The sequence below is a fragment of the Mustelus asterias genome, chromosome 7 (genome assembly GCF_964213995.1).
Source record: "Mustelus asterias chromosome 7, sMusAst1.hap1.1, whole genome shotgun sequence".
Lineage (NCBI taxonomy): Eukaryota > Metazoa > Chordata > Chondrichthyes > Carcharhiniformes > Triakidae > Mustelus > Mustelus asterias.
In genome coordinates, this window is record NC_135807.1 from 49,747,009 (window position 1) to 49,767,222 (window position 20,214).

General features: G+C 42.0%; 1 protein-coding gene across 1 annotated transcript in view; it reads right to left on the reverse strand.

The window, feature by feature from the left end:
* Positions 1–20,214, reverse strand: part of lrrcc1 (leucine rich repeat and coiled-coil centrosomal protein 1) — a 160,825-nt gene that overhangs the window by 132,390 nt on the left and 8,221 nt on the right. Inside the window, exons 3-4 of the mRNA XM_078217047.1 lie at positions 8,048–8,253; positions 7,229–7,294 (exon numbers count right to left, since the gene is read on the reverse strand). Coding sequence (XP_078073173.1) covers positions 7,229–7,294; positions 8,048–8,253 — 272 coding nt within the window. The remainder of the gene's footprint in view (positions 1–7,228; positions 7,295–8,047; positions 8,254–20,214) is intronic.

Sequence of the window (20,214 nt, forward strand, 5' to 3'; positions counted from 1 at the left end):
AAATGCATCCACAATCTGTGTCATTATTCCTCCCGATATACCCAAGGTTCTCTTGATCAGCCCAAACTGGCTTTTCCTCCTTGCCTGCAGTTTAATTTATCCTCCTGCTCTTTGTTTACCATTTCTTCACATTTCAGTCAGGTCCAATTGTGCAGGTATGATCAAACTCAGTCAGCTAACATTAGTTTATATGAAAAAATATTTTTAAAAAAACATTTTATTCCTTTGTTCCCTTAATCTGCTGTGCTGCGGTCCTTCTGATCTTAGAATTTATTTAACCTGCCATTCAACTGCATGCATAATTAGATCCTAGTATTCAGCACTGCTTGCCTACTCCCATGTATTTTTCAATGTCAACATATACAGAGAGACTAACATTATAAAAACTTAAATTGTTGCAATCTTTATGCCAACACTTTTGCATCTTGGTAACATTATTCAAAAACACAATGTCATGTTTTACATGCAAGCTGATGGCACCCAGCTCTACCACACCATTATCTCTCTCAACTTCTCCACTGTGCTGTCAGACTGCTTGTTGAACACTAAGTCCTGGATGAGCCAATGTTCTCCAATTTAACAGTGAGAGACGGATTAACTATGTAAAGTTCAAGAGACAGAATATACAAGGCGGCCCACTTTTAGGACATAAATTATAAACCACAGCTCACTATGTTTCCTCTACCTACAATCCCGTAAAATGGATAATGATGTCTATTTCTCTTCTTGTAAATTAAATGAGGCAGTCAGTTCTATTAGCCTGCACAATGAAAATGGTTGCATTGTGAGTTTGCCCTTGCTGTTTTAATATACTTAAAACTGCTTTCCAATTAATCAGATCTGCAATCTTTGTTTCTTTCTACATATCTGCACAGGCAATCCTTTATGCTTCTTCAACCACTATCTGTTCTTAGTTTCATAAATCATTCCATGTGCCTAACTTATGCAGGAGTCTTCAGGGAGCAAACTTTCTAGGCTGAAAAGTATTACCGGCGTTTTTGCCTCCTGATTGCAGAGGTTAGAGCATCGAAGTGTGGGCCAGGGTAAAAGCACACAATCAAATCTCTACAGAGGCTTTAACAAAGAACAAAACAGCACAGGAACAGGCCCTTCGGCCCTCCAAGCCCGTGCCGCTCCCTGGTCCAAACTAGACCATTCTTTTGTATCCCTCCATTCCCCCTCCGTTCATATGGCTATCTAGATAAGTCTTAAACGTTCCCAGTGTGTCCGCCTCCACCACCTTGCCTGGCAGCGCATTCCAGGCCCCCACCACCCTCTGTGTAAAATATGTCCTTCTCATATCTGTGTTAAACCTCCCCGCCTTCACCTTGAACCTATGACCCCCTCGTGAACGTCACCACCGACCTGGGGAAAAGCTTCCCATCGTTCACCCTATCTATGCCTTTCATAATTTTTATACACCTCTATTAAGTCTCCCCTCATCCTCCAGCTTTCCAGGGAGAACAACCCCAGTTTACCCAATCTCTCCTCATAACTAAGCCCCTCCATACCAGGTAACATCCTGGTAAACCTACTCTGTACTTTCTCCAAAGCCTCCATGTCCTTCTGGTAGTGTGGTGACCAGAACTGGACGCAGTATTCCAAATGCGGCCGAACCAACTTTTTTACATCTGCAACATCAGACCCCAACTTTTATACTCTATGCCCCGTCCTATAAAGGCAAGCATGCCATATGCCTTCTTCACCACCTTCTCCACCTGTGACGTCACCTTCAAGGATCTGTGGACTTGCACACCCAGGTCCCTCTGCGTATCTACACCCTTTATGGTTCTGCCATTTATCGTATAGCTCCTCCCTACATTATTTCTACCAAAATGCATCACTTCGCATTTATCAGGATTGAATTCCATCTGCCATTTCTTTGCCCAAATTTCCAGCCTATCTATATCCTTCTGTAGCTTCTGACAATGCTCCTCACTATCTGCAAGTCCTGCCAATTTTGTGTCGTCCGCAAACTTACTGATCACCCCAGTTACAACTTCTTCCAGATCGTTTATATAAATCACAAACAGCAGAGGTCCCAATACAGAGCCCTGCGGAACACCACTAGTCACAGGCCTCCAGCCGGAAAAAGACCCTTCCACTACCACCCTCTGTCTTCTGTGACCAAGCCAGTTCTCCACCCATCTAGCCACCTCCCCCTTTATCCCATGAGATCCAACCTTTTTCACCAGCCTACCATGAGGGACTTTGTCAAACGCTTTACTAAAGTCCATATAGACGACATCCACGGCCCTTCCCTCGTCAACCATTCTGGTCACTTCTTCAAAAACCTCCACCAGGTTAGTGAGGCATGACCTCCCTCTCACAAAACCATGCTGACTATCGTTAATGTGTTTATTCCTTTCTAAATGCGCATACATCCTATCTCTAAGAATCTTCTCCAACAACTTCCCCACCACGGACGTCAAGCTCACCGGCCTATAATTACCCGGGTTATCCTTCCTACCCTTCTTAAATAACGGGACCACATTAGCTATCCTCCAATCCTCTGGGACCTCACCTGTGTCCAGTGACGAGACAAAGATTTGCGTCAGAGGCCCAGCGATTTCATCTCTCGTCTCCCTGAGCAGCCTTGGACAGATTCCATCAGGCCCTGGGGATTTGTCAGTCTTTATATTCTCTAACAAACCTAACACTTCCTCCCTTGCAATGGAGATTTTCTCCAACTGTTCAACACTCCCCTCCGAGACAGTCCCAGTCAACACATCCCTCTCCTTTGTGAATACCGACGCAAAGTATTCATTTAGGATCTCCCCTACTTCTTTGGGCTCTAAGCATAATTCCCCACTTTTGTCCCGGAGGGGTCCGATTTTTTCCCTGACAACCCTTTTGTTCCTAACGTATGAATAAAATGCCTTGGGATTCTCCTTAATCCTGTCTGCCAAGGACATTTCGTGACCCCTTTTTGCCCTTCTAATTCCCCGTTTGAGTTCCTTCCTACTTTCTTTGTACTCCTCCAGAGCTCCCTCCATTTTTAGCTGCCTGGACCTAACATACGCCTCTCTTTTCTTTTTGACCAGTCCCTCAATTTCCCTGGTTATCCACGGTTCTCGAATCCTACCCTTCCTATCCTTTTTTACAGGCACATGCCTGTCCTGTAGCCCTAACAACTGTTCCTTAAAAGACTCCCACATGCCAGATGTGGATTTACCCTCAAACAACCTCTCCCAATCAAGAGCTGCCAATTTCTGCCTAATCCCACTAAAGTTAGCCTTCCCCCAATCCAACACCTTACCCTTGGGACACCACTCATCCTTTTCCATCACTATCCTAAAGTTGCACTGGAGGACAAAGTAGAAAGCAGAATACTAGCAGTAGTGCATAGTAACCTTTTACATACATCAAGACACTGACAGTTTCCATGAGTTCCAGAAGATCCTAGACTAATAAGTATCACATGCAAGGGAATAACAATGAGGCAGAATTTAAAATTAGGATGCGCAGGGAAAATGTTTTGAAGAGTCACACTGAATTCATTCAGAGAAAGATGGGAAACATAGTTTGCTGCACAATCATAAATACTGACTTATAATAAAAGCAGGTTTCAAAAGAAGACAAACAGAAGAGAAATCCAAAATGAGGCTTAAAATCCATTAAAGGTAACCAGTTTCATAATATTGGGAGTGACAGGAAAGGAAACTTAATAGGTCATGGAGATAAAATTATGGGAATGAGCCAAAAAGAATGTTGCATACCAGAGCCAGAAAGCAACAAGATTTCAGATTTATGAGCGAAATAAATGGGTGATGCACCAAAGATTCTGGCAAAAGTTCAAAATTAATATTTCATTCATTTCAAAAGCCAGATAACAAAGCTATAAGTTCCATATGCAATTCTCCAACTATATGTGCCGGATGGTTGAAAGGGATAGCACTATTACTATTGAATAAAACTGCAGCAAATCACTACTGAATAATTTTAACAAGATTGTCGGCAATGTAGCGAGCTGAGAGAATGCTTCCTCATGAGCATTCAGTCTCCATTTTTGCCACAATTTTGTCAGCATTTGTCTCACCACCATTAAGTACAGAAGGCAATTGGAATTAACAAGCTGCTACTTGCTTGAACATATTTATTACACCATATTGGTATTTTTGGATATTCTGTGACTATGAGAAAAGTACATTGCTAGAAAAACTAGCCTGTCAAGGTGCATTCCAATTCAGTGGATTTTCCTTTGGCCGGGAACTGTGTGAAGCAGGTGAAAATCACTGTGATGAGGCTGGGAAGAGTGAAAGCACTTAGGTAGGAGGGAAAATAAAATCGTGACATCACTGCAAAGCCCCGAGTTGATTGATTGGTGAATATTGTTACTGCTTTTTCATTCGGTAAAGTTAGGCTTGATGAGTGTTAGATGGAGCAGGGTTTAAAACAGTGTGGAGAGCATAAGGCTTCATCTGGTGATTGGTGAGAAACACAGAGCAGAACGAGGTCTAAAAGAGTGTAGAGCTTGGTGAATGGCAGGAAATAGTGAGAGTAGAGCGAACGGAATGGAGAGTGAGGGACTTTTCATGATGAGTGGTGGATATGGCGGGAGCAGAGCAGGACAATCCACCGCTACCGGGAGCCAGTCTGTGGGTTCAGAACATGTGGCCAGAAAGAAAAATTGAGGTGGGCTATGACAGGGAAGCAGGTAGGTGATTGGCTGCTGCTTATTTCCTATTTATCTTACCTAAATGATGCACTAAATTGGTGAACCTGATCTTTCTTTTTTAATAAAGTTGACTACTACTAATAAGGTGCATTTAGTATTAGAGTTTTTCAGTATTGGTAAGGTTTATTAATAGTACAATAAGAAGTCTCACAACACCAGGTTAAAGTCCAACAGGTTTATTTGGTAGCACGAGCTTTCCGAGCGCTGCCCCTTCATCAGGTGAGTGGAGGATTGGGTTCACAAACAGAGCGAATATAGACACAGACTCAATTCACAAGATAATGGTTGCAAACAATTGTTCTACAAACAAACTACCCAGCCTTCAGGAGAAGTGACGACGACACCACACAACCCTGCCACAGCAACCTCTGCAAGACGTGCTGGATCGACATGGATGCCATCATCTCATGTGAGAACACCATCCACGGTACATACTCTTGCGACTCAGCCAATGTTGTCTACATGATACGCTGCAGGAAAGGATGTCCCGAGGCATGGTACATTGACAAGACTATGCAGATGCTACGACAACTGATGAATGGACACCGCTCGACAATCACCAGGCAGGAGTGTTCCCTTCCTGTCGGGGAATACTTCAGCAGTCAAGGGCATTCAGCCTCTGATCTTCGGGTAAGCATTCTCCAAGGCGGCCTTCAAGACACACAACGTAGAATCGCTGAGCAGAAACTGACAGCCAAGTTCCGCACACATGAGGACAGCCTCAACTGGGACCTTGGGTTCGTGTCACACTATTGGAACCCCCACGACTTGTCTGGGCTTGCAAAATCTCACTAACTGTCCTGGCTTGATACAATTTACACCTTTTTAACCTGTGCTTAACCCCCTCTCCACTCACATTGTCTGCACCTGTAAAGACTTGATTATTTGTTAAGATTCGCATTCCAAACATTATCTTGTAAACTGAGTGTGTGTCTATATACGCCCTGTTTGTGAACCCAATCCTCGACTCACCTGATGAAGGGGCAGCACTACGAAAGCTCGAGTTACCAAATAAACCTGTTGGACTTTAACCTAGTGTTGTGAGACTTCTTACTGTGCCTATCCCAGTCCAACGCCAGCATCTCCACATCATTATTAATAGTAGTGATGACAAAAAGTTTATTTGCAGACTCTGCAGGGAGAGAAAGAATGCATGTCCACCAGGCAGCCAGAAAGGAACAGACAGGCAACACAGGAGTTCCTTGAGTGTATCTCACTCTCCAAACAGTTCTGAATACTGAGAGAGTGATGGTTCCTCTGGGAAGCGCAGCCAGAGGCAAGTCCATGGCATCGTGGGTGGCTCAGCTGTACAGGGGGTTACAAGGAAGACTGGAAGAGCAAAAGCACACTTGGAAGCAGTGTGAACTGTGAGGAGGATAGTGTAGAACATAGTGCAGGACACAGTCAAGTTAGGGGAATGGGCAAACAAATGGCAGATGAAGTTCAATGTGGAGAAATGTGAAGTATTAACTTCAGCAAGAAAAATATGGGAAGACAATACATAATAAAGGATAAAACTCTGAAGGAGGTGCAGAAGCAGAGGGACCTCGGTGTATAGGTGCATAAGTCAGTGACAGTAAAGTTAAAGTTAATTAGTCACAAGTAAGGCTTACATTAATACTGCAATGAAGTTGCTGTGAAATTCCTCTCATCGCCACACTTCGGTGCCTGTTCGGGTCAATGCACCTAACCAAGGTTAGCAGGATTTTTCTTTTTATTAATTCATGGGATGTGGATGCAGCTGGCTGGGCCAGCATTTATTGCTCTTCCTTAATTGCCTTTGAGTAGGTGTTTGTGAACTGCCACCTTGAATCAACTTACAGTAACAGACATCAACTAATTTGTGACAGGTTTTTTTTAAACAATTCAATAAGTCTGTGGTTACTTGAAGAAGTTGTTAGTAGATCTCACTCAGTCACAGTTTTCTGTTGTTGTGACACTGCGATCAGATTGATAAGAATGGAAGTGCAGTTCCATCCAGCTAGACAAGCATTCGAGGTAGATGGTGTGGTTTGCTGTGTCCAAGTCTGCAGACAGGACACAGAGGACAAGGAGGGATAGTTTCCCTTTGTCACAGTCACAAAGGATGTTCCAATAGTGGCACAGTGGCACAGCTGCTTCACAGCGCCAGGGACCCAGGTTTGATTCCCAGCTTGGGTCACTGTGTGGAGTTTGCACGTTCTCCCCATGTCTGTGTGGGTTTCCTCCGGGTGCTCCGGTTTCCTCCCACAGTCCGAAAGACGTGCTGGTTAGGTGCATTGACCCGAACAAGCACCGGAATGTGGCGACTAGGGATTTTCACAGTAACTTCACTGCAGTGTTAATGTAAGCCTTACTTGTGAGTAATAAATAAACTTTACTTTAGAGCATCTTCCAGGATAAGCAGAGCAATGTGCAGGATAGCAAGATTACTGACTTCAAAATTGATTGGCGAAATAGGTAGGCAAATGTAAATAGATATAATTCACATAAACTTAAACATCCTGGCACAGTAGCAATATATTTGTCTAGTAAAGTCATATCAGAAATTGCAAGAGAACTTCTACTTACCACTTAAGTCAGTAATACGATTGTACGATAAATTCAATCTCGTTAAATTGATGAGTCCATTAAGTCCTAAAAAACAATAATAGTTTTTAAATGTTATTGTCAATAGGTTTATGTACTGTATGAACAAAGACCATTTTGATAAAATAAATTAAAGTCTGTGTTTTAATACCCTTCTATAATGGCAATTTTTAAACTGGAAATCCCAGTTACAAAACTGCTACTTGGAAATCAGGTAACCAAGTACCATGGGGGCAACAGATTTCATATATGGATATAGTAAGTACTGTATATACTTTTTAATAAATCTTTATATGAAGATTCAATATCTACACAATAGATGGCACCCATAACAGATGCATTATAGAACATATTAGAATGAAGGGAGATTATAGATGAATTTTCTGATCGAATCATTGAGCTTTACAGTACAAGAGGCCATTTAGCACATCCTGCCTGCACTGGCTCTGAGAAAGCTATCCATTGGTAATAACCTATATCTATTTAACACATCATAAGTCTTTCTAAATTGGAGGCCTTTTGTAAGGCAAACTCTCTACTTTCTCAGTTCCAGCAAGAAAAGCTCCAGTTTCGCAAGTATTTATTCTGAACTGTAACCCCTCATTTCTTGCAATATCTTAACTAATCCCTGTTACACTTTTCCCATTTTCTAAAAATGTTCACTCTACAATGGGGTGCCCAAAACTGTATTCAACACTTAGGTTAACACTTGAGTAAGTAAAGCAGTGCAGAATCAGCACATCCCAACAGTATAATATCAAGAGTATTGCATATGATTTCAGTGCAATGTCACCTACAAACCTTCTACTTTGGTTATTAAGTTGCAGGACAGATTTAGTGTACGCAAGGCCACCAAAGTCTCCAATCCTTCAATATGAGTAATCTGATTGGAGGAGAGATCAAGATGCCGCAACTGCCATACTTGGCTAAGGCCTTCAATTCTGCTGATTTGATTACAGTGGAGATTGAGTGCTCGAATCTTTGGGCTTAAAGGTACTGTCAACAAACTAGTAAAAAGAAAGAGAAAATTAATTTGCATATATTCTGGACTTTGTTTTACACCAAATACTGGAAATACACAGCAGGTCATTAACATATGGACATAGAGAAAATAACTTAACATCTTGGGTGCAGACCAGTCATCAGAGTTTATTTCATTAAATTATCTTATTAAATTATTGGTGCATATATATACATAAGGCAGATCGCAATGAATCAGTGTTTTAGGTGTCCTGATTTTGTGAAATGAAGATATTAGTCTTGAATTAGACATAAAACTAAATTAATTGAGAAAACAATCTTTCTGTATTGGAACGGTCTTCAAAATGGATTACATGAAGGAAAAGAAAAATTAAATTATGGAAATTATAAAGAAATATACTTTTGAAAGAATTATTTCCCAATTTAAATTTCCTTCTCCATACTGCATACAAGAGTTTTGTCAAAAGGTGAAAGTACCAAAAGGCCAAGTGTCTCCATGTGTATTTGAACGTACTGTATCACTTTTTTTTGAGCTTCGAAAAAATCCCGAACTAATGCTTACACGGAATTTGGATGTGGTTGCGGTGACGGAGACATGATTAAAAGAAGGACAGGACTGACAGCTGAATATTCCGGGGTATAAGTGTTTTAGGCGAGACAGAGGAGGGGCTAAAAAAGGTGGGGAGTAGCGGTATTAGTTAGGGAGCATATTATAGTGGTGCAGAGGGTGGACAATTTAGAGGGGTCATGTAATGAGTTGCTGTGGGTGGAGCTCAGAAACAGGAAAGGTGCAATCACTGTGCTGGGGGTATACTACAGGCCACCCAACAGCCCACGGGAAGTGGAGGAACGGATATGTCAGGAGATTCTGGAGATGTGCAGAAAAAATAGGGTTGTTGTAGTGGGAGACTTCAATTTCCCTGGTATAGACTGGAAAGTGCTCAGGGCTGGGGGTCTGGACGGGGAGGAATTTGTAAAATGTGTACTGGAAGGTTCTTTGGAACAGTATGCAGATAGCCCAACTAGAGAGGGGGCTATATTGGATCTGGTTCTGGGAAATGAGCCCGGTCAGGTCGTCAAAGTTTCGGTAGGGGAACATGTGGCAAATAGTGACCACAACTCTGTTAACTTTAGGATAGTAATGGACAAGGACGAGTGTTGTCCTAAGGGTAGGGTGCTAAATTGGGGGAAGGCTAACTATAGCCGGATTAGGCAGGAATTGGTGGCCGTTGATTGGGAGAGGCTGTTCGGGGGTAAGTCCACGTCTGGCATGTGGGAGTCTTTTAAGGAACAGTTGATAAGGCTGCAGGACAGGCATGTGCCTGTAAAAAGGAAGGATAGGAAAGGTAGGATTCGAGAGCCGTGGACAACCAGGGAAATTGAGGATCTGATCAAAAAGAAAAGAGAGGCGTACGTTAGATCCAGGCAACTGAAAACAGATGAAGCTCTGGAAGAATACAGAGAGAGTAGAAAAGAACTCAAAGGGGTAACTAGAAGGGTAAAAAGAGGTCACAAAATGTTCTTGGCAAACAGGATTAAGGAGAATCCTAAGGCATTTTATTCATATGTTAGGAACAAAAGAGCTGTCAGGGAAAAAGTCGGACCTCTCAGGGACAAAGGAGGGGAATTATGCTTAGAACCCAAGGGAATAGGGGAGATCCTAAATGAATACTTTGCATCGGTATTCACAAAGGAGAGGGACTTGTTGACTGGGAGTGTCTCAGAGGGAGGTGTTGACCCGTTAGAGAGAATCTCCATTACAAGGGAGGAAGTGTTAGGTTTTTTAGGCAACATTAAAACTGACAAATCCCCAGGGCCTGATGGCACCTATCCTGGACTGCACAGGGAGACAAGAGATGTAATTGCTGGGCCTCTGACGGAAATCTTTGTCTCTTCATTGGACACAGGTGAGGTCCCTGAGGATTGGAGGATAGGGAATGTGGTACCGTTATTTAAGAAGGGTAGCAGGGATAACCCGGGTAATTATAGGCCGGTGACCTTGACGTCTGTGGTAGGGAAGTTGTTGGAGAGGATTCTTAGAGACAGGATGTATGCGCATTTAGAACGGAACAATCTCATTAGTGACAGACAGCATGGTTTTGTAAGAGGGAGGTCGTGCCTTACAAATTTGGTGGAGTTTTTTGAGGAAGTGACAAAAACGGTTGATGAAGGAAGGGCCGTGGATGTCGTCTATATGGATTTCAGTAAGGCATTTGACAAAGTCCCTCAGGGCAGGTTGGTTAAGAAGGTTAAGGCTCATGGGATACAAGGAGAGGTGGCTAGATGGGTAGAAAACTGGCTTGGCCACAGGAGACAGAGGGTAACGGTCGAAGGGTCTTTTTCCGGCTGGAGGTCTGTGACCAGTGTGTTCCGCAGGGCTCTGAACTGGGACCTCTGCTGTTTGTGATATATATAAATGATTTGGAAGAAGGTGTAACTGGTGTTATCAGCAAGTTTGCGGATAACACGAAGATGGCTGGACTTGCGAATAGTGATGAACATTGTCGGACAATACAGCAGGATATAGATAGGCTGGAAAATTGGGCGGAGAAGTGGCAGATGGAATTTAATCCAGATAAATGCGAAGTGATGCATTTTGGAAGAACTAATGTAGGAGGGAGTTACACAATAAATGGCAGAGCCATCAAGAGTATAGAAACACAGAGGGACCTAGGTGTGCAAGTCCACAAATCCTTGAAGGTGGCAGCACAGGTGGAGAAGGTGGTGAAGAAGGCATATGGTATGCTTGCCTTTATAGGATGGGGTATAGAGTATAAAAGCTGGAGTCTGATGTTGCAGCTGTATGGAACGCTGGTTAGGCCACATTTGGAGTACTGCGTCCAGTTCTGGTCACCGCACTACCAGAAGGACGTGGAGGCTTTAGAGAGAGAGCAGAGAAGGTTTACCAGGATGTTGCCTGGTATGGAGGGTCTTAGCTATGAGGAGAGATTGGGTAAACTGGGCTTGTTCTCCCTGGAAAGACGGAGAATGAGGGGAGACCTAATAGAGGTGTACAAAATTATGAAGGGTATAGATAGGGTGAACAGTGGGAAGCTTTTTCCCAGGTCAGAGGTGACGATCATGAGGGGTCACAGGCTCAAGGTGAGAGGGGTAAGGTATAACTCAGATATCAGAGGGACGTTTTTTACACAGAGAGTGGTGGGGGCCTGGAATGTGCTGCCAAGTAGGGTGGTGGAGGCAGACACGCTGGCATCGTTTAAGACTTACCTGGATAGTCACATGAGCAGCCTGGGAATGGAGGGATACAAACGAATGGTCTAGTTGGACCAAGGAGCGGCACAGGCTTGGAGGGCCGAAGGGCCTGTTTCCTGTGCTGTACTGTTCTTTGTTCTTTGTAAGAACTGGAAAAGTTTCCTGTGCACTCTATGAAACCACATGCTATTGCATCCTTAAGCATCTGTCCACTGTATTTCTATATAAAGTTTTCTGAGGCAATTAAAGGAGAATCATGGAATTGCAAAGTTATCTTGGGGGGTAAAAAGAAAATTGAACCAATTTTGAAAACAAATTTTGAGGTGATTCTTTGTTGAAATTTTTAATATTTATCAGAAAGTGATCTTTAGCCTCTTGCCCAATTGTTACTTTAAATCTAAAAGCAATATATTTACACAGCAGATCTCATTTAAGAGAAAGTAGGTGACAAAGATGGTGAAGAGGAAAAAAAGGTGGGCATTGAGCAAGATATAATGGAATTGGTGGGAGTTGTGGGAGAGGGCGGACAGCGAGCTGGAGAAAGAGGCAACTGAAGGCACAGTCTAAGGAAAAAAAAATTTTTTTTAAATCAAGCTTTTGGGGCTAATTAGATAACAAGGAAAATGGCCTAAGATTGCACGTCTAAAATAGATCTGCATTAGTTAAGGGGCTGGCGATCGTGGTAACATAAAGATCTTTCTGAAGAGGAGTTATATTGAACTTGAAGCGTTAACCTGTTTCTCGCTCCACAGAAGCTAACAGACTTGCTGATGTTTTCCAGCACTTTTTAATTTTATTTTAAAATTTCCAGCATCCACCATGTTTTGTTTTTACATAACGATAGAGTTAGTAGAAACAGTGCTCATGTAGAAGAAATGTAATACCTATAAATGATGTTGCCAAAGGGGAAATAAATAGTGATGTCTTGAGGAGTGTGCATATTACAGAGGAGAAGGTGCTGGACGTCTTAAGGCGCATCAAGATAGACAAATCCCCGGGACCTGATGAAGTGTATCCCAGGACACTGTGGGAGGCTGTGAGAGGAAATAGCAGGTCCCCTAGCAGAGATATTTGAATCATCGATAGTCACAGTTGAGGTGCCTGAAGATTGGAGGGTGGCAAATATTGTGCCTTTGTTTAAGAAGGGCTGCAGGGAAATGCTTGAGATACAGGCCAGTGAGCCTCACATCTGTAGTGGGTAAGTTGTTAGAAAGTATTTTGAGAGATAGGATCTACAGGCATTTAGAGATGCAAGGACTGATTCGGGACAGTCAGCATGGCTTTGAGTGGAAAATCATGTCTCACAAATTTGATTGAGTTTTTTGAAGGGGTAACCAAGAAGGTAGATGAGGGCAGTGCAGTTGATGTTGTCTGCAAGGCTTTTGACAAGGTACCACATGGTAGGCTGTTGCATGAGATTAATTTTCATGGGATCCAGGGTGAGGTAGTCAAATGGATACAAAATTGGCTTGATGACAGAAGACAGAGGGTGGTTGTAGAGGGTAGTTTTTCAAACTGGAGACCTGTGACCAGCGGTGTGCCTCAGGGATCAGTGCTGGGTCCACTGTTATTTGTCATTTATATTAATGCTTTGGATGAGAATATAGGAGGCATGGTTAGTAAGTTTGCAGATGACATGAAGATTGGTGGCATAGTGGACAGTGAAGAAGGTTACCTAGGAATGCAACAGGATCTTGATCAATTGGGCCAGTGGGCTAGCGAATGGCAGATGGAGTTTAACTTAGATAAATGCGAGGTGATGCATTTTGGTCGATCGAACCAGGGCGGCACTTGCTCAGTTAATGATAGGACGTTGGGGAGAGTTATAGAACAAAGAGATCTAGGGGTACAGGTTCATAGCTCCTTAAACGTGGAGTCACAGGTGGACAGAGTGGTGAAGAAGGCATTCAGCATGCTTGGTTTCATTGGTCAGAACATTGAATACAGGAATTGGGACGTCTTGTTGAAGTTGTACAAGACATTGGTAAGGCTACACTTGGAATACTGTGTACAGTTCTGGTCATCCTATTATAGAAAGGATATTATTGAACTAGAACGAGTGCCGAAAATATTTACTAGGATGCTACCGGGACTTGATGGTTTAAGTTATAAGGAGAGGCTAGATAGATTGGGACTTCTTTCTCTGGAGCGTAGGAGGCTTAGGGGTGACCTTATAGAGGTCTATAAAATAATGAGGGGCATTGATCAGATAATCAATATCTTTTCCCAAAGATAGAGAAGTCTAAAACTAGAGGGTATAGGTTTAAGGTGAGAGGGGAGAGATACAAAAGGGTCCAGAGGGGCAATTTTTTCACACAGAGGGTAATGAGTGTCTGGAACAAGCTGCCAGAGGTAAAAAAATAATCATAGAAACCCTACAGTGCAGAAGGAGGCCATTCGGCCCATCGAGTCTGCACCGACCACAATCCCACCCAGGCCCTACCCCCACATATTTACCCGCTAATCCCTCTAACCTACGCATCTCAGGGGCAATTTTAACCTGGCCAATCAACCTAACCCGCACATCTTTGGACTGTGGGAGGAAACCGGAGCACCCGGAGGAAACCCACGCAAACACGAGGAGAATGTGCAAACTCCACACAGACAGTGACCCGAGCTGGGAATCGAACCCGGGACCATGGAGCTGTGAAGCAGCAGTGCTAACCACTGTGCTACCGTGCCGACCTGATGAGATTTTCCAGCATTTTCTGTTTTTGTTATAGCAGATGCCAAGTCTGTCCACTGAAGTGACTGGCAACACTAAATCCCAAGAAATCTAGTACAATGACCCAAACATGGGGCAAGTCAACCTTCAGATGAGTCAGTGTGGGTGATTTGATCAACTAAGGTAGTAGTAGAGGCAGGTACAATTTTGTTTTTTAAAAAGCGTTTAACAGTTACATGGATAAGATGGGTATAGGGGGATATGGGCCAAATGCGGGCAATTGGGACTAGCTTAGGGGTTAAAAAAAGGGGCGGCATGGACAAGTTGGGCCGAAGGGCCTGTTTCCATGCTGTAAACCTCTATGACTCTAAAGGATAATAACATAGCTGCTGAATATGAAGGAAGCAAGAAATAAATCTCTTTGCGGGAATGGCAGTAGAAATCATTTGAGGACAATTGGTGACAGGTAGGAATAAAACCACAAGAGAATAATGTCTTTAAGGATATCAGTGGTGCCACATAGAATACAACGAATGACTTTACCCAGCAGGGTTTGAACTGGCTATAAATCCAATTAGAGAGAGTGCATCTTGAAGTAGTATGAGAGAGGGAGAGACATGTCTTCTGATAGCCCCAAACAGCAGCCTCCAGGGACAGAGAGAGACAGAAAGACATCTCTTGCTCTTTCAGAACCCAGCAGTAACTGACTTTTTTTTAAAAACCTGTCTCTCCTGCAAGCTTAGCTCTACCCATTCTCTGTTTCCACATCAATCAACCTAATCAAAACCCTATTCTGAAACCTCAAGTAAACACAAATGCATTAACTCAGATTAAACAAACACCCTATTAGCTAAAATAAATTATCTTGGATTTACAGCACAGAGTTGCATGTTTTCTCAGTCAAATTGGCACCTTTAGACATACCCCTTAGAAGTTTCCTGAAAAACATATTTCTTAAAGGTACAGTACCATCACAATTGTGAATGTAAAATGTCAGTTTGGAGTCAGGATTTTAATTTGAAGGATAGTGTGGTGGGGGGGGGGGGGGGGGGGAATCACTTGTTTAATGTCAGTTTTAGAAGATGTGGAAATAATATAAGAAAAGAAGGATGACAATGCTAGTGAAGTTGAGATATGAAGCTGAATAGTCAAGAGTTGTGTTAAGGAGAGGTTCAAATAAACAGGTAATGAGCTTCATGAAAGAAATGAGTTTCATAAGGTCTGAGAAAAGAGATACTGCAATGTCGAGATCCTGGGTTCAGAAACAATTTAGGAGTTTGGGGAAATGGAGAGCAGCAGGGGAAGGAAGACAAAAGCAGATGAGATACAGAAGGCGGTCTTAATTTTAGAAACAAATGTATAAAGCTCCTTAGGACAAGAGGAAGAGGCAGTTTATGCTGAAAAGAAAGATTTGGGGCTGCCAAACCCTCCTAGGGAATTGAGTGTCAGTGGATCACGATTGATGAACAGAAGGAAACTTAAAAGTGTTCCATGTATTCTTGTCTTTAGTCTATGGATAAAACCACAAAGACAGTTGTTGTAGTGGGAGCACAATAGGGGAGAAAAGTGATTTGGGACAGAAAACACTCATGTTGAATTTAAGATAACCATAGTACAGGCTAAAAAGATCAAGTTAAGAAAAGGGCAAATTAGGAGTTGGTGGATATAAGTGAGAATGGAAATGTTAGAAGTGGACAATAAGACCATAAAACATAGGAGCAGAAGTAGGTAATCTGGCCCATCAAGTCTGTCTCATCATTCAATTAGATCATGGTGGATCTGATGTGATACCTCAACTCTATTTTCCTGCCTTATCCCCATAATCCTTGAATCCCTTACTGATTAGAAATATGTCTTTCTCAGTCTTGGACATACTTAACGAACCAGCCTCTGTGGTAAAGAATTCCACAGATTCACTCCCCTCAGAGAAGAAATTCTTCCTTATCTCTGTCTTAAATGGGTGATCCCTTAATCTGAGATTATGCCCTCTGGTCTTAGACTTTCCTACAAGGAGAAACAACTTCTTAGCATCTACCCTGTCAAGTCCCCTGAGAATCCTATATGTTACACTAACTACAATGAGTATAACCTACTGAATCTCTCCTCATAAGAAAATCCCCCCATACCTGAGATCAACCTAATGAACCTTCTCTGGACTGCATCCAATATCAGTAAATTTTTCTTTAGATAAGGGGACCAAAACTATTCAGTAATCCCAGTGTCGTGTAACAAGTGCCTTGTGTAGGTTTCGCAAGACTTCCCTATTTATATATTCCATTCCCTTTGAAACAAAGGCCAATATTCCATTTGCCTCCCCTACTACCTGCTGAACTTGCATGCAAGCTTTTAAATGATTTATACACGAGGAACCCCAAATCCCTCTATTCCGCAGCTTTCTGTAGTATTTCTCCATTTAAATAATATTCAGCTCCTTTATCTTCCTACCAAAGTGCATTACCTTCCATTTCCTACATTATATTCCATCTGCCAAGTTTTTGCCCACTCACTTAAACTGTCTATATCCATCTGTAGACTTGTTGGATGGGATTTTACGGCTTTGCTCATCCTAAAACTGTAAAGTTCCACCCAAGGTCAACATAACTTCCCATTGTCCGCCCTCTCGCTTGCTTCGATTCCCATGGCAAGCAGGGCGGTAAAATTCCAGCCTTTGTGTCACCCTCACAACTCATCATCCGCAAACTTGGCAATAGTACCTTCACTTCCCTTGTACAAGTCATTAACATATATTGTAAATAATTGTGGCTTCAGCACTGATCCCTCTGGCATTCCACTAGTTACAGTTGCCATCCTGAAAATCCACTCTTATCGCAACTCTCTGTCTTCTTTTAGTTAGTCAATCCTATACCCATGCTCATATATTACACCCAACACCATGAGTTCTTATTGGTATTTTTACAGTAAATTTCAAGGCAGCGATTGGAAACAGTCCAGTCAGTAACTATGACCTTGAAATGTAATTTTCTGTGATAGAAAGTTCAATGGGATGTGTGTAATGTAGATACAATTGTATGAAGGATGAGGCTGTGAAGCAAATGGAGGACAGACAAGCCAAGTGAGTAGGATACAAGTATTTATGGCTCAGGCTAATGTTGCCAAGGATAAGTGCCTTCTCAGGGCAAAGGTTCACCGAGGACAAAACAGATATTTTTGCAAGGAAGGCATTGGGGCACTTGGAAATCTGGTTGGTGAAAAAAGGAAAATTTTGAAGGTTAGGCAAGATTTGTGTTAGGTATTCAAAAGTGATAAAAGTGCCATAGGTATAAAGGTTGTGGTTATGATGAATTGTGGAAATGGTGTTCACATACAACAAGGCCAAGATGTTTAACATAATTAACTAGAAGTGTTAATGTGGGCTTAGATGGAGAACGTGTTAGAACCTGTAGCCAGATACGGCAACCTTAATGAAGGGTGCAAGAGTGACAATTGATTAAGTAAATTTTGATTCGTTGAAACAAGCCACTGCATCATCTTAGATGAGGTTGCAGAAGGAGAAAGCCTTATGAATAGAGAGAATTGGTATCCCAAGACTGGATTCAGAAATCAGAGGGAGATTTAATTAAATTTACATTCCCTCCAGACCACACACCAGTTCATCTTGGAAACATGCTGCTGTTCCTTCACTACCTCTGGGTCAAAATCCTGGAACTCACTTCCCAACAGCACCATGGGTGTACCTACATCACATGGATTGCAGCGGTTCAAGGCAGCGGTTCACCACCATCTTCTCAAGGGCAATTAGAGATGGACAATAAAATCCTGCATCACCAACATCCCATGAATGAATAAAAAAGTGGTATGTTTCTACATGTATACAAGCAATTTAATCAATTCTTTGTTTCTGGGCTTAGCCCCATTCTTTAAAGTACACATCCAAATAAATCATTTCTATTTGCCTACTGAATCTCATGTGCAGCAGCAAGGAATGCAAAAGTACCATTCGATCCAAAAAGACAAACATAAACAATTCCAGTAATTATTTGCTCATTGAGCAAATAATTTAACAGCTGGTGCTCTTCATTCAGCAACATTCACAGAAAACATTATTGCGTTTTTAAATTATTTGCTCGGTAACTGACCAATGTATAGCATTGTTTGAGGAATACATCTTGAACAAAGCTAGCTTTCACTGTTAATACATCGAGTTAATTAGGTGTTCAACATCCTGGAAAGCAATTAATTGACATCACTGTGAATGAGCACCAGCTTAAAATACTTAATTAAGGTAAACGATTTCAATAAATGGTAGAATATTTTAAAAGCAATAGTGTCAGCTGCAATGATTAATTGTAGAAATAAAGCAATTCTACAAATAATTGCCTAATTGTCATCAATTTATTATTCATTTTAAGATTGGCATGATAAATAATGCATTAGAGACAAAATGAATTGATCTATTGTTTGCCAAACTTGAAATCGCCACAAAGAGCGGAGAAAACGAACAAACCTGATGCTAAATCCTGCTCACTGCAACTCAATTAAGTTCATGAACACGGAGTTTTAGGGTCCATCATTTTAGATGGACCTTGCCTACAGCTAAATTTAACATCCTGTGTTTCTTAAAGTGAACTTAGAAATGAAAAAGGCATCAGCTAGAGTGAGGCCATGTTACTCAAAAATTTAAAATAAAAATCCTCTTCCAAGTAGGTGTGATCAAATAACAATTGGGAAAGCTTTATATACCCAACATTTTCAAGAAATCTCTCAAACTTGAAGCAAAAATATTTTATTTGTTATAATAACTGGATTTGATGCAGGGTGGATAACAGTCACAAAAATCATTTCAAAAGAAACTTTTATTGGAAATGGGAGAAGATTTTTTTGTTGTGTGCAAAACTACAAAAGAATATTTGTTCAATGTCAGCTTGAGTCAGTATGCTGTGCTGTTTCCAAGTCAGGGGTTCTCCACTGGCTTGAACACAAGAACCTAGGCTGACACTTAAACACAGTATTTTATCAAACATGCTACCTTATGAATGCAATGTTAAACCAAGTCATTTGCTTAGACAATGATCTCAAAGATCTCATGGCATCACGCAGAGTGGACCAGGGAAGTTCTCTTCAAATTCTGACCAACGGCTATGCCTCAAGTGAAATACCTCAAACAGATTATCAAGTTATTTATCTCGTGAGAGCAGACTGGCAGCCTCACTCGCCTACAAAGCAACAGTTCAGAAAGCAATTTTTGACTGTGAAGTGTGTTGGATGATCTGAAAATGCGAGAAGCTCTGTGAAAATGCAAGCTTAGTTAGATTTTGACTGTTCAACTGATTAAAAATTAAAGCTCAACCATGGAGTTAAGGTTTAAAAGTCTTCACACTTGATGACTAGTTCAAAGCAACAGAATCATAGAATCCCAGTGCAGGAAGAGGCCATTCAGCCCATCAAGTCTGCACCGACTCTCCGACAGAGCATTTTTCCCAGGCCCAACCCCTCCGACCTATCTCTGTAACCCCATGCATTTACCCCACTAATCCACCAAACCTACACCGATTGGAACACTAAGGAGCAATTTAGCATGGTCAATTCACCTAACCTGCACATCATTGAACAGTGGGAGGAAACCAGAGTATCCAGAGAAAACCCACGCAGATACAGGGAGAACGTGCAAACTCCACACAGACAGTCACCCAAGGCTGGAATCGATCCCTGACGTTGTGAGGCCACCAGTGTGCCCCAGGATGCACAGGCTGATTAACAGTCTTGACAGCTTGTTTTGTGGACACTCCTATTAATTAGCCCTACTTGGCAGGAAGGGTTTTCCCACAACCCATAAATCAATGAGGAGAAGGGAAGCACCCACTCTCAATGTTTGCAAGCAGTTTGCTGGATAACTCCATTCATTGCACTGTCAAGAATTGATTTCTAACAGTGCAGTTTCAGACTCAGAGGCTAGATTGGTACCATTTAACAAATGGTTCGTTACCTTAACCATCAAATAGAATCTAACAAATTGACGAGAATAAGTTTTACTTATCCCTTTCCTTTCAGATACCATTTACAAGAAGTTAAACAGACAATGTATTTCTCTTTCTGTCACTTATGCGCTCATCGCCAGATCTCAGAGTAAATTGGTCAAATCTTCCTTGCC